General features: G+C 36.7%; 1 protein-coding gene across 3 annotated transcripts in view; it reads left to right on the top strand.

The window, feature by feature from the left end:
- The window catches only part of LOC150107906 (lethal(2) giant larvae protein homolog 1-like), a 443798-nt gene that overhangs the window by 309586 nt on the left and 120425 nt on the right, over window positions 1-13787 (top strand). For all 3 annotated transcript variants that reach the window (XM_090415428.1, XM_090415430.1, XM_090415429.1), the window contains exon 21: window positions 9829-9949. In XM_090415428.1, coding sequence (XP_090271554.1) covers window positions 9829-9949 — 121 coding nt within the window. The remainder of the gene's footprint in view (window positions 1-9828; window positions 9950-13787) is intronic.

Genomic DNA, 13787 nt, shown 5'->3' on the forward strand with positions numbered 1-13787 from the left:
ATTTTTTATTTTTTTAACTTTGAATTTTATTAAATGTGCTCTTATCTTGTTTCTTTATTTCATTACCTTAAATGAAGTGTTTCAAATTGTCTGCATAAAATTCACTATCCATGTCTGTCTATAAAATTAGCTTTTTCTATTGCATAGTGTTAAATGTAAAATCAATATCTATAAAATTAGCTTTTTCTATTGTATAGTGTTAAATGTAAAACCTACTACATATCTTAATTGCCAGATTAAATTAACTTTGAAAAGTAGTTTGCAAAATTCTTTTAGGACATCCCACTCATGATGGGTATGCAACTTATGTCAAATTAATATGGGGATGGATGGTGTCAGATAATCTGCAAGCCTTGCTCTAGAGACAAATATAGCTTTTCCAATCCAGTTCTTGTTTCCATTAAGATAGGTGGCAAAAATAGTTAACCTTGTAAATACCTTAACATATCCATGCCACTCTGTGGGATTTGAACCCACAACCTCATATTAAAAATTACTGGAACAAATACAGCTCTAAGTTAAGTAATTAAACAGCAAGTTTAATTCATTTTAAAAATTTTTATGGAATTTACAACCATGTAAAAAAAAAAAAAAAAAAAAAAAACTTTTTTATTATGCCGACGTTTCGATCTTCACATCAAGATCATCATCTGGAGCATACATAAGTATACAGAACAAGCTGAGTTACATCATTAACTGTAAGCTAGAGAAACAATGATTTGATCACGTTATTCTACTGGCGTGACCTCTGGTGAATAAAAAATAAATAAATAAAATAAAAAATTTTTACATCAAGCTAAATTCTATTTTTACAATGACAGGAATAAACATTCTTTTAGATGGTTTTCTTTCAGAAACAATTGGTGTCCTATTTTTAGTATTACAATTCCTATTTTTTATTTACAATACTGGATTTTCTACAGTCCTGTTTATAGTTGTTCTTGGTGAGGAAGGTCGAATATATACCTTCCATATGTTTGGGATTTTTAAACCATCATTGTTGTTCAGATTGGGGTGGTTGCTGATAATCTCACAGGCTTCCTTGAATTTCCATTCATACCATGTTCTAGTGTGATGTAGACAGCTGGTGGTTTTCCAGTCAATTCTGTGTAAGGTATTCAGGGCATGATCAGAAAAGCCAGCTTCACCATAATTATTATATTTAATGTGTCGTTTATGTTCTTTTTGTCTAATAGGAATAGTGCGTCCTGTTTCTCCTATATATGGTATGTTGCAAGTACAATAAATCCAGTATACTCCAGGGTGAGCTAGTGGAGGGAGTGGGTCTTTGGATGAGTTGAGTAAGTTTTTTAATTTTGCAGGAGGTTTAAAGGTGGCTTTGAGGTTGTACTTTTGTAGTACTCTGTTTATTTTATCTGATATTCCTTTAATGTAGGGAATGGTTATAGTTTTACTGTAGTCTGGTTTGTCTTTGTTTTTTATTGTGGTTTTGTAGAGAATTTTGTTTATAGTATTTTGGCTGTATCCGTTTTTTTGTAGGTTATTACTGATAATTTTAAACTCGTCTTTCAGTGCCTGTTCACCGGAACAAATCATCTGAGCTCTCTTTTTTAGCGTGTTGATGACACCTAGTTTTTGTGTTGGGTGGTGGTAGGAGTTTATGTGTATATATTGTCCCGTATGTGTCGGTTTTTGGTAAACAGTGAAGGAAAGATTGCCCGAGGGAAGACGTGTGACAAGTGTATCTAGAAACTGAAGTGTGTTGTGTTTTTCAATTTCAATTGTGAACTGTATGCGTTTGTGTTGTTTGTTTAGGTGGCTATGGAATGTGTCTAATGTCTGGCAGCCATGGAACCAGATCGCGAAAACATCGTCAATGTATCTAAGCCAGACTTTGGGTTTTGGAGGGGAGGAATCTAGGGCAAGTTGCTCAAAATTTTCCATGTAAAAGTTAGCAATGGGGGGGGATAATGGCCAGCCCATGGCTGTGCCTTCTTTTTGTAAGTAGAAGGCGTTTTGCCATACAAAATAACCCGACCATAATACATGTGGAAAAAGCGCCGTGAGATCTGATTTCATTACGCACCCTCCCCTAGAATTTACGAGCTACCAAAAATTCATAAAGAAAACACCCCGCTAAGACCTATCGTTGAAGGAATTGATAGCCCGACGTATCATTTAGCCAAAAAATTGGCAGCAACACTCAAGGAGTTGGTAGGTCATTCCCCCGCCTATATCAAAAACACACAACACTTCATAAACATCATCAACGATATTACATTAGAAAAAGATGATTTATTAGTCCGTTTTGACGTCTCTGCCCTCTTTACGAATGTCCCAATCAATGACACAATCCTTCTCCTACAAAACAAATTCCCTCCAGATATCATTGCGATTTTGCGCATGTATTACAGTCGGGTTATTTTGTATGGCAAACCGCCTTCTACTTACAAAAAGAAGGCACAGCCATGGGCTCGCCATTATTTCCCCCCCCCCCCCCCCATTGCTAATGCTAACTTTTACATGGAACATTTTGAGCAACTTGCCCTAGATTCCTCCCCTCTAAAACCCAAAGTCTGGCTTAGATACGTTGACGATGTTTTCGCGATCTGGTCCCATGGCCGCCAGACATTAGACACATTCCATAGCCACCTAAACAAACAACACAAACGCATACAGTTCACAATTGAAATTGAAAAACACAACATACTTCAGTTTCTAGATACACTTGTCACACGTCTTCCCTCGGGCAATCTTTCCTTCACTGTTTACCGAAAACTGACACATACGGGACAATATATACACATAAACTCCTACCACCACCCAGCACAAAAACTAGGTGTCATCAACACGCTAAAAAACAGAGCTCAGACGATTTGTTCCGGTGAACAGGCACTGAAAGACGAGTTTAAAATTATCAGTAATATCCTACAAAAAAACGGATACAGCCAAAATACTATAAACAAAATTCTCTACAAAACCACAATAAAAAAACAAAGACAAACCAGACTACAGTAAAACTATAACCATTCCCTACGTTAAAGGAATATCAGACAAAATAAACAAAAAGTACAACCTCAAAGCCACCTTTAAACCTCCTGCAAAATTAAAAAACTTACTCAACTTATCCAAAGACCCACTCCCTCCACTAGCTCACCCTGGAGTATACCGGATTTATTGTACTTGCAACATACCATATACAGGAGAAACATGATGCACTATTCCTATTAGACAAAAAGAACATAAATGACCCATTAAATATAATTATGGTGGAGCTGGCCTTTCTGATCATGCCCTGAATACCTTACACAGAATTGACTGGAAAACCACCAGCTGTCTACATCACACTAGAACGTGGTATGAACGGAAATTCAAGGAAGCCTGAGAGATTATCAGCAACCACCCCAATCTGAACAACAATGATGGTTTAAAAATCCAAAACACATGGAAGGTATATATTCGACCTTCCTCACCAAGAACAACTACAAACAGGACTGTAGAAAATCCAGTATTGTAAATAAAAAATAGGAATTGTAATACTAAAAATAGGACACCAATTGTTTCTGAAAGAAAACCATCTTAAAGAATGTTTATTCCTGTCATTGTAAAAATAGAATTTAGCTTGATGTAAAAAATTTTTATTTTATTTTATTTATTTTTTATTCACCAGAGGTCACGCCAGTAGAATAACGTGATCAAATCATTCGTTCTCTAGCTTACAGTTAATGATGTAACTCAGCTTGTTCTGTATACTTATGTATGCTCCAGATGATGATCTTGATGTGAAGATCGAAACGTCGGGATAATAAAAAAGTTTTTTTAACATGGTTGTAAATTCCATAAAAATTTTTAAAATGAATGCTGATCACAGTGTAATCCTAAAAGAAAAGAAGCAAGTTTAATTATTATGATGTTTTGAATCTGTCATTGGCATCTTTGAGATTAATTGTTAGGCCTCCTGCCCAACAGCACCTATAGAGGGTGTCCCTCATAACCTGAAGCTTTAGTCTAATTTCGTCCACTTATTGTTTTGTTTGTTTTTGGGTGTGTTATTACAATTTTAATATTATATTCCTGAATGTTTGTGACCTATGACAGACAATTGAACTTGCTTTTTAATTACTTCTCTTTGTGTTGGTATTCATTCCATTAAATTTTGGTACGAGTCACAACCTATTTGTAGAGCTGTCCACTTGGCTATCCAGGTCCACAGTAAATAGCTACAGTTGGGAGTGAGAGCAGTTCTTTAGAATGGAGGGGGATTCAAGTTATATGTACATATCACAATTAAATCTTTAATCAGATTATTGTAGCACCTTCTTAGTGCAGGAATGACCTCTATTCAATTCTTCTTGCATTACAAGAGGTCTTAGCTATTGTCATGTAGATTCATGGAATATCAGAATTTTCATTCTGAAAAAAACACATCTATGAAATTTGTACTTAACTTGATAGTCTTAGTTGCATTCAAAAATATGTGCTGGTTTAAACTCATTAGGTTTAATGGAATGAATACAGACAAAAAAAGTTTAATAGACCCTATATTTTGTCTCACTCAGAGACATCATTAGGAATACTATCCTAAAACTTATCATTACATGACACCTCCAAGGAGTCAGACTTATCGAGGGAGGGAACCTACTTTACAACTCTCCATCTTCACCCAACCACAGCAAACCACAAAAACGACATACAAATAACAAGGGGGGGGGGCAGTAATGTTGGTGATCAGACAATGGATGCATTGATCAGAAACCACACTTGTAAACCACTGGATTATGGTTATCTATTCTCAGAAGGAATTCTAAGGAATTACCAATTATAAAAAGGCTTCTAAAAATGTCACATGTTGGCCTCCTGAAATCTTCTTCTTCTTCTGCAGCTTCTCCCACTTAAGTGGGGTCACTGTTTGTTATGAGGCTCCTCCACACCTTCCTGTCTTGGGCTGTCACCACATCCAAGTTCTTCATCTTCAAGTCCTCTTCTACCAGCTCCCTCCATCTCTTCTTTGGCCGCCCACGCTTTTCCGCCTTCCTTGCACATCCATCTGCATGACCCTTCTTCCCACATATTCGTCCTCCCTCCTCATCACATGACCAAACCATCTCAACCTTGCTTCCTGTATTTTCGCTCCTAAGTTCGTAACTTTCACTGTTCCCCTGACATAGTCATTTCTCAGATGATCCTTTCTGGTCACACCGCACATCCACCTAAGCATTCTCATCTCTGCTACTTCCATCCTGCTAATGTTATTTTTCCTCAGGGCCACAGTTTCTATAGCATATGTCATAGCTGGCCTCACTACTGTCCTATAAATTTTGCCTTTCAGATTGATCGGCACCCTCTTATCACATAACACTCCAGCCATCTCCCTCCAGTTCCTCCAACCTGCTTGTATCCTGCATCCCACTTCCTTCTCACCTCCTCCATCTTCTTCCACTGTCGAACCTAAGTATCTAAAGTCTCTCACCTTCCTGCTCCAGGTCTGTCTCCTGGCCACTGCCCACTGCGCAACACATATGCTCTGTCTTACTTCTGCTCAGTCTCATACCTCTCTCTTCCAGTACTTTTCTCCATCTTTCCAGTTTAGTTTCCGCTTCTTCTCTTGAATCTACACACAGCAAGATGTCATCTGCATACAACATTGTCCAAGGTGCATCTTCTCTCACCTCCTCTGTTACCACCTCCATCACAATATTAAACAGAAACGGACTTGATGCTGACCCTTGATGCAAGCCAACTGTTACTTGAAAACTTTCTGTCTGTCCCAAACAGGTCCGAACACTTGTCTTCACATTTCTGTACATTTCCCGCACCAACCTGACATATTTCTCCGGCACCTTCTTCTCCCTCAGACACCTCCAGACTTCTTGCCTTGGCACTCTATCGTATGCTTTCTCCAGATCAATAAATACCAGATGTAGCTCCCTTTGTTTCTCTCGATATTTTTTCATCATCTGTCGTAACCCAAAGATAGCATCTGTTGTTGATCTACCAGGCATGAAGCCAAATTATTCCTTTGCAATCTCCACCGCCTCCCTCAATCTACCATCAAGAACCCTTTCTAGGATCTTCATTGTGTGGGACATCAACTTTATCCCTCTGTAATTTTTACAGTCTTGTGCATCCCCTTTACCCTTGTAGATGGGAACGAGTACTCTCCCTCCATTCCTCGGGTATATTTTCCTGTTGGCAAACTTTCATGAACAGGTCCCACAGCAGGTCAATTCCCTCTTCCCCCAGTGCCTTCCATGCCTCCACTGGAATTCTGTCGGGGCCCACCGCTTTTCCATTCCTCATCCTCTTCATGGCCTCTGTCACTTCCATTCTACTGAAGGTTCTGCACCATCCCCTCAGAAGGCTGCCCATCTCCTCTGCGAGTCCTTGCATTTTCCTCATTCAGAAGTCCCTCAAAGTATATTTTCCATCTGTTTCTTATGTCCACATCCCTCCATAATACTCTTCCTTCAGCATCTTTGATCTGCCTCACATGTAAGATGTCCTTAGCTGCTTTATTTCTACATTTTGCTAGTTGGTAAATTTTTCTCTGTCCTTCCTTTGTTTCTAATTGATCATACAGATCTTGATATGCCATGGCCTTCGCCTGTGCCACAACTCTCTTGGCTTCTTGCTTTCTCTCTTTGTACACCTCTGTCCTCTTCCACTCTTGACTCATCCCACTTCTGCTTTGCCTTCCTCTTAGCTGTCACTGCCACTTGTACATCATTATTCCACCACCAACCCTCCTTCTGCTCTCTAATCTTTCCAGATGTCTCACCAAGCACCTCGATTCCACAGCTCAGGATTACTTTTGAATTATGTTTCCACCAATCTTGTACACTTTCCAGTCCATCCGAAATCCTCTCTAACACTCTCTCCCTAAAACGATTCCTCACACTCTCTTCTTTTAAGCGAAACCACTTAATTGTCTTCATCCCATGGCAACCAGAAGTTCTTATCTTCGATCTTAATTTAAAGTCTGCGCACAGCAGTCGGTGTTGTTGTGCTACTTGATCTGTTGGAATTACCTTACAATTTGTCACAACCTTAAGATGTTTTCTTCTGGCCTCCTGAAATAGTTAAAATAAATAAAAAATAAAATAACTAGCCTTTTCCCCTCTCCATCCATATGTTTCATAAACCAAATAACCCTTGGTCCCATAGTGATTACCATTGAACCTCCTCCCCCTTTTTTTGTCAAAAAAATCTCAAATCCCATTTACTAGTGGTCATACTTCATCATATATTAAAAAGTCCACTCATTTTAAATCTTTAATCTAAAATTTAGTTTAAAATATCATTGTTAGCTTCAGTATCACCCTTTTACCAGTTTACTGCTTTCTGACACTTTAGTTTTACTGAAAGATGTTTTCTTCCCTGATACCATTGATCTTTTCAATTTTGCAATTCATACTGGCTACTCCACTTTGGAGTACACTATTTATAAACAGAGGGTATAGCATTGAACTTTACTCTCTAGTCAATTTATATATTGAAATTTGCAATTAGAAGCATGTTTTTCATCAAAATATGCTCTTGATATTTCTATTCTCAAACTTACCCAGCTAATATATATTGATGTGGTCTATTTCCCCATATGGCTAAAACATGCTACTTCTTCCTCCTTAACCAGCACCCCAGAATCCAGTTCACTTTAGGAAATTATCCTACCTTTTCTAGATATTCTAATCATGCACCGCTCATTGGCACCCTTTCTTTTTCAGTTGGTAGGGAAACCCCACCTACACAGATAAATACACACGAACTTTACACCCCCCCCCTCCCATCAACAATGTGGTTTTATCCAAACCTATGTGGGACACCTCAGGGGAAAAAAATAAATCTGCTGGTGATTTCAAATCTCATTCAAAGCTGTTTGCTTTTATCCACTCCCATAAGGATTCTCTCTGCTCCAGGTATTCACAAAAATCCTTGTTCTTGCAACTTATATTATGGTCATACAGGGAGATCTGCCAACAAAAATATTTTTTTAAAAATAAATGCATCTGCTGCCATAACTACGGTCAGGTCTAGCTGACCATGCCTTTAGATATCTTGCGCAGAATCAAATGGGAAAAAAAATACTGCTTCACTGCAACAGATATGAATTCAAAATACTTCTTTAGAATCAATTATGGTTGTGTTAAACTTTCAAAGATTTGGGAAACTAATTCCTAGGCCTTCTACCCAACAGCTATGGCTAGCCAACATCACCCCTCATAGGACATTAGGCTTCTACCTAGTCTTTTAAAATTATACGTTTTAAGACCAATGGCCAAGATAACCCAATTTAGTCCACTAGGAGGTATACTGTTTAGGACTCTAGGCCTGACATCTGTTGCCTTCATTTGCCCATTTTTAGTGCCTGTTGCACATATCATGTTTTTTGTGATCCCTGATGATGGCAATATAACATTGCCGAAATATAGGCAGGTATTGATTGAAGTTGTTTTAATTAATATCATTGGCTCTCATTGGCACCCTTTCTTTCTCAGTTGGTAGGGAAACCCCACCTACACAGATAAATACACACAAACTTTACAATTCCCCCCCCCCCCCTCCCATCAACAATGTGGTTTTATCCAAACCTATGTGGGACACCTCAGGGGAAAAAATAAATCTAGTATACGTTGTCATTTCCTGAAAAATTAAAACCTATGTATAACAAAGGTATAAGCTTATCTACAAGAATTTTTACTTTATGCAGATGTTAAAAGTTAGCAGGATTCCTTAACTAAATTGAATAACTGCTGTATCAAACGTGGTAAGAAAATTGACAAGTCTTTTTGTTACTGGCAGTCTTATTACTTATGAAAAGAGCTGATGTTTTCAATGTTGCTGCCAATGAAATAAGCCAACATTAAAAACTACATTCTGAATGAGAAACTTAGAAGAAAAAATTTCAGCTATGTAGACCTGATTGTTAGTGAAAATGGCAAATTATATAGGTAAAATACACTAGAATTCATGAAACTGTACTAAATGGCTGGGAGTTAACTAAATAGATTTATATGGAATGAGAGAAATTGGTCAAAAGTAGTATAATGGCATTAAGCCAATTTTAACTCCACAGCATTTGAGAGCTGGATCAGAAATAAAAATTAAAAAACAAGTCTGCAGACTTTATCTTTTCTGATAAAATTAACAGAGTAAATAGATGCATCAGAGGTGGAATCGCATTAAAAATGAACATACTAAAAAGCAACTTGGCATTGTTAGCATTCGGCATTGTGTGAGCAGAGCTACACCTGAGATAGGTGGTATGATTATTTATACAGAATGGTTAGCACAACAGATGATGGCAGGAAAAAGTCCAAGAGGAAGACCAAGGTTTAGGTGGATTTATTCAGTAAGAAGTGCTTTAGAGTGAAATACAAGATCTGACAATATTGATCGCCTGACAGAGGTTTTGTGCATGTCCTTTATTTATAGACCTTAATTGTTGAATTTAAAAAAATCATGCCTGAATAAAAGTTAAGTATTCAGAGAAATACTCAGTTTGTGAGCAATTTTTAAGTCATTAAGATCAGTTCATTAAGCTTCAGTCTTATATTCAGCTTCTTTCTTTGCTATGAAGTGTCAATCTATAATACAAAGATATAGTAGCATATCATATGTATGCTAAAGCTTGAATTTGCTTAAAACTGTTTACAGTTGTTTAACGAACACTGATAATTTAAGGAATGCTGCATAACTGCTGAATAATGAACACTTCAGAAGTTGTTTAAGAAATGTTTATGGTTACATCCTACAAATATTAACATTTAATAGGTTAAATAATACAAAATGTTATTATTTATTTGATATTGTTGCTTTTAATTTTAATCGTTTAGTTTTAGATTTTAATTTCCCCCCCTTCATTTCTAGATGCTAAACACACAGAAAATTGTATGATGTGCCTTACAAATGTTGGAGATATCAGTGTATATAGTATTCTAGATCTTCATAAGCAGCTAGTCCATCATTGTATAAAAGCAGAGGATGTTCAGTAAGTAACTTTAGTTAAGTGATAGTGAATGTACTGTTGACTACCACAGTGCTTACTCTGAGTATCATATGTATTATTACCTAGTCATCTTCAAAGAGTTCAAAGTTTCATTGCAGAAGGCTTGCACCATTATATACATAATGCTTATAATATACTAATTCCTTAAACTTGTTTCACTAACAGAGCACTGAATTATATACCTCTAGCAGCTAATTTTATTCATTCAGCACTATTCTTAAAAATTTAGTCACCATTCTCATGTTTACCCCACATCCTTATAACTTCAAGGGAAAATTTCTGTAGCATCTAGGTGGCCATCCATGGTAACTGAGTAAGAATGTAGTGTTAGATCCTGAATGGAGGATTTTCTAAGAAGTTGTTCATTCAGAATCTAACATGAAAATTTTAACTAATTTGAGATAATACCTGCACACCGGCAGAAAGTAATAAAGGCCTTGTTTGTTGTATGTGAGAATGTGCGTTAATATGTGTAATGTATTAGAAATATTTATAATCAAAACAGGAAAACTAGACTAGAGAATTATGTCAAATTATGATTATATGTAAAGGAAATATTGGCTTAAATTTGTGTCCTATTAAGCTATCTAAAATAATGTAAATCGCCAGACAGTAATGAGTAACTGTGCAAAGGTCACGTCTGAAACACACGTATCGATCGTAACACCGAAGGCTATAGCATACGCAGAAGATAACGTAAGCGCACTTTCCTCGAAGACAGCACCTAACAGCAATAGGGAGAATAAGGATCATCTTAAGGACATTAAAACTAAGGGTCGTGCGAAAAGGAATACAGCAAAAAGAGGGCACTAGAACACAGAATATAAGGCAACGCATGCCATATTGCAAGGGCTTTTTTTTTTTTTTTTTTTTGTTCCGGATTTCATCTCGAGGATTCTTGACCGGTGGTCAGAGAAAGGACGAGGCAGGGTTCTATGAAGTCGGACAGCGGGCCGTTTTCCTGATTATACTGATCCTGATTCCTGATTAAGAAGATTCCACGCGGAGCTGTACGCGAATCATCAGCTTATGCAGAATCGTGCCATTCGCTGGATGTCCCATCAGAAGATCAGAGATTGCCTTCAGTCCAGAAATTAGTTAGAGTCCGGAACAGTAGAAAGGACGACGTAGCCAAAAGCCAAGCGCTGAGATAGCCAATTGAAGGATAACCAGAACATGGTAGTTAATAGACCTTCAGAAAGAACCAGGGTAATGTAGAGATCTTTATTTGTTCCGGAAGTGATAGAAGATAGAAATTTGTGTTTGATTAAGTAATGTGGACAATCCTTAGAGAACATTGATAAGATTTCGTATTTTGAGACAGCAAATTCTGTTGGACAAGGAATTGTCAGGAACGAATCTAATTGACTGAATAAACTGAAGTAATAAGTGTATTTTGTTTAGTAGATAACCTTAACTGAGATAGCAACAAGTTGTGTAATATGTACTTTATGAATAGCATACATGAGAGGATCTTAATTTAGTGTGATATTGTCATTGCTTTCCATTGTTTTGTATGATTAATACTTTGATCTATCCAAGTGAATTTGATAACTTTAAATTGTTTAACTATTTTAGGATGAGATTTAGAAGTTTTAGTATTTTGATTCAATTTAGTTATAATTGTCATTTAGTTCCAATAAACATGTTTTATTGCATATGCCTGAGTCATGCCTGAATTCGAGATATCAAATTACCACTTATAAAATTAGAACCATAGTGGGAGAAATTATAGTATATATATGTTTAAGAATAGATCATTGGTCACGACTGCAAAGTACCGATATCTATTTAAATGTGTGTGTTAGAGTGTATGACAATGAATCTAGGAATATTTCCCTGAACTTGAATAAATTCCTGTTATAGGATACTGGCTGGCACAGTATAAATACAAATTTGCCAGTATCTGAAAAGGAAATATCCCTAGGTAGATTCTAGTTAGAATACACACACAAGAAAAGATAATAGAGGTTAAAGAAGTATATAAGTTAAGAAAGTAGAGAGAAACCACGACATAACAGTAGTTAGCATGGTGTTAGAACTAGGTTTTTTGCTTGGAGAGTGGTGAATGAGTGTAATGGGTTGCCAGAGTCTATTGTGGATGACATGACTGTGAATGAGTTAAAAGAAAGTATGATAGATACTGCACAAATGTCGGACAATTCTTGACATGATGTTTATGGCTTCTCTTGGTGAGTCTAAGGACTCCTCCTGGAGTTGTCCATAATAATAATAACTTTTAACTTTTTTTTATATTTTTAGCTCATTTGTTAAATGAGGCAGTAGAGTGAGAGCACTATGGTAGGAAATATGAAAAAGTGAAATGGAATCAGAAACACATGAATATTAAGATAGGGAAAAAAAAACTTAAATTGAAGGAGGAAGGAATCTAACCTGACTTCTGCTATACTCAGAAGTTCAGGTCAAAATGTCAGTCCAAATGGACTGGAGTAGAGCTCTCTTGGTATCATCTGTTATTAAAAAAAAAAAAAAAAAAAAAAAAAAAAAATGTGAACTATTGAAGAATTTTGCTACCAAGTGTTCCCTATGCGATTTATTCAAGTTTACTTATTAAATGGATTTAAAAAAATGTGGAGTGGAAGAGAAACTTAAGCTGAGATCGGGCCAAGTAGGACTGATGAAAATCACATTTTTACTTTACTACAAATAATTGGGAAATTATTGTAATATAATAAGGATCTGAATATTTGTTTTGTAGGTGTGGAAAAGGCATTTGCGAAAGTGCCAGGCGACAAACTTTTCACTGTTTAGTAAGTTAAATTTTTATATCTCTTCTTTTCTTCCTATCAGCTAAACTTTCTAGCCTACAAACTTTCAGTATCTTCATATTCTCTACACACATTTCACAATTTTGATTGCTTGGCTCTGACTCCTTTCCACTGTCCACATTTTGAGCAAAACAAGACAAATAAATCTGTGTCCAAGTGTGAATATCAAATCCATATATAAAGAGAATAATACTTGTCTCTGCTTCTCAGGGTGTTAAAATCCATGTTGATCCCTTCAGCTATTTTTTCTGCTTTGGTATAGGTAATCTTTGATAGACTTAGCCACCAATTTCCTGTAGTGCAGCCTATCAGTATAATACATAGCATGCAATTCTTTTTTATCCCAGAATTCATAACCTCACGCTGCCACATTAAATTGATAGCTGTTATTTACCCAAACTTCCTGTCTGTTTAGATTATCTCGAAGAATCTCTGCATCAGCTTTATTAACTTGCTACTGCCATTCCCAATTTAGTATTGACAAAATAACTGAATTATCATTAAATTCCTGATGTGTACCCTTTGGGATGGGGTTATAGCATATTATGATAGTACTACACAAGTGGCTTACATCATTACTAAATTCCTATCAATGGTTTCTCTCCAAATTAGACTGCTATCTACACATACTGGCCATTGAATTAGAAACCTTTATGCAGATGTGCATAAGCATCACCTATGCAGCTTAGATGCAAAATACTTGGTCATGTGCATCACCACATGTTCTAGGCAACAATATAAGAATGCTGCTGGTCAGTAATTAACAGTGAACACAATGAGAAAAACAAAGGATCTTTCGGAGCTCGATAAAGGGCTTATTTTAGTTACCCATCTGGCCGGAGCCACAATTTTTAAAACGGCAAAGCTTGACTGGTTTCTCAAAAGATGGGATATCCCAGGTATTTAATCAGGAAAAATGACCTGCATTACTCCTCTAAGAGGTGTAACTATAGTCCAAAGACAGTCTCTCAGGAAAAGATTGCCATTGTCTGAGAAGGCTTGTACAGACAATTTTCTGTGTGCAGCAGTTG

This window comes from Typopeltis vanoorti, chromosome 3 (genome assembly GCF_054136105.1).
Source record: "Typopeltis vanoorti isolate ZY-2024b chromosome 3, IOZ_Tvanoo_1.0, whole genome shotgun sequence".
Classification (NCBI taxonomy): domain Eukaryota; kingdom Metazoa; phylum Arthropoda; class Arachnida; order Uropygi; family Thelyphonidae; genus Typopeltis; species Typopeltis vanoorti.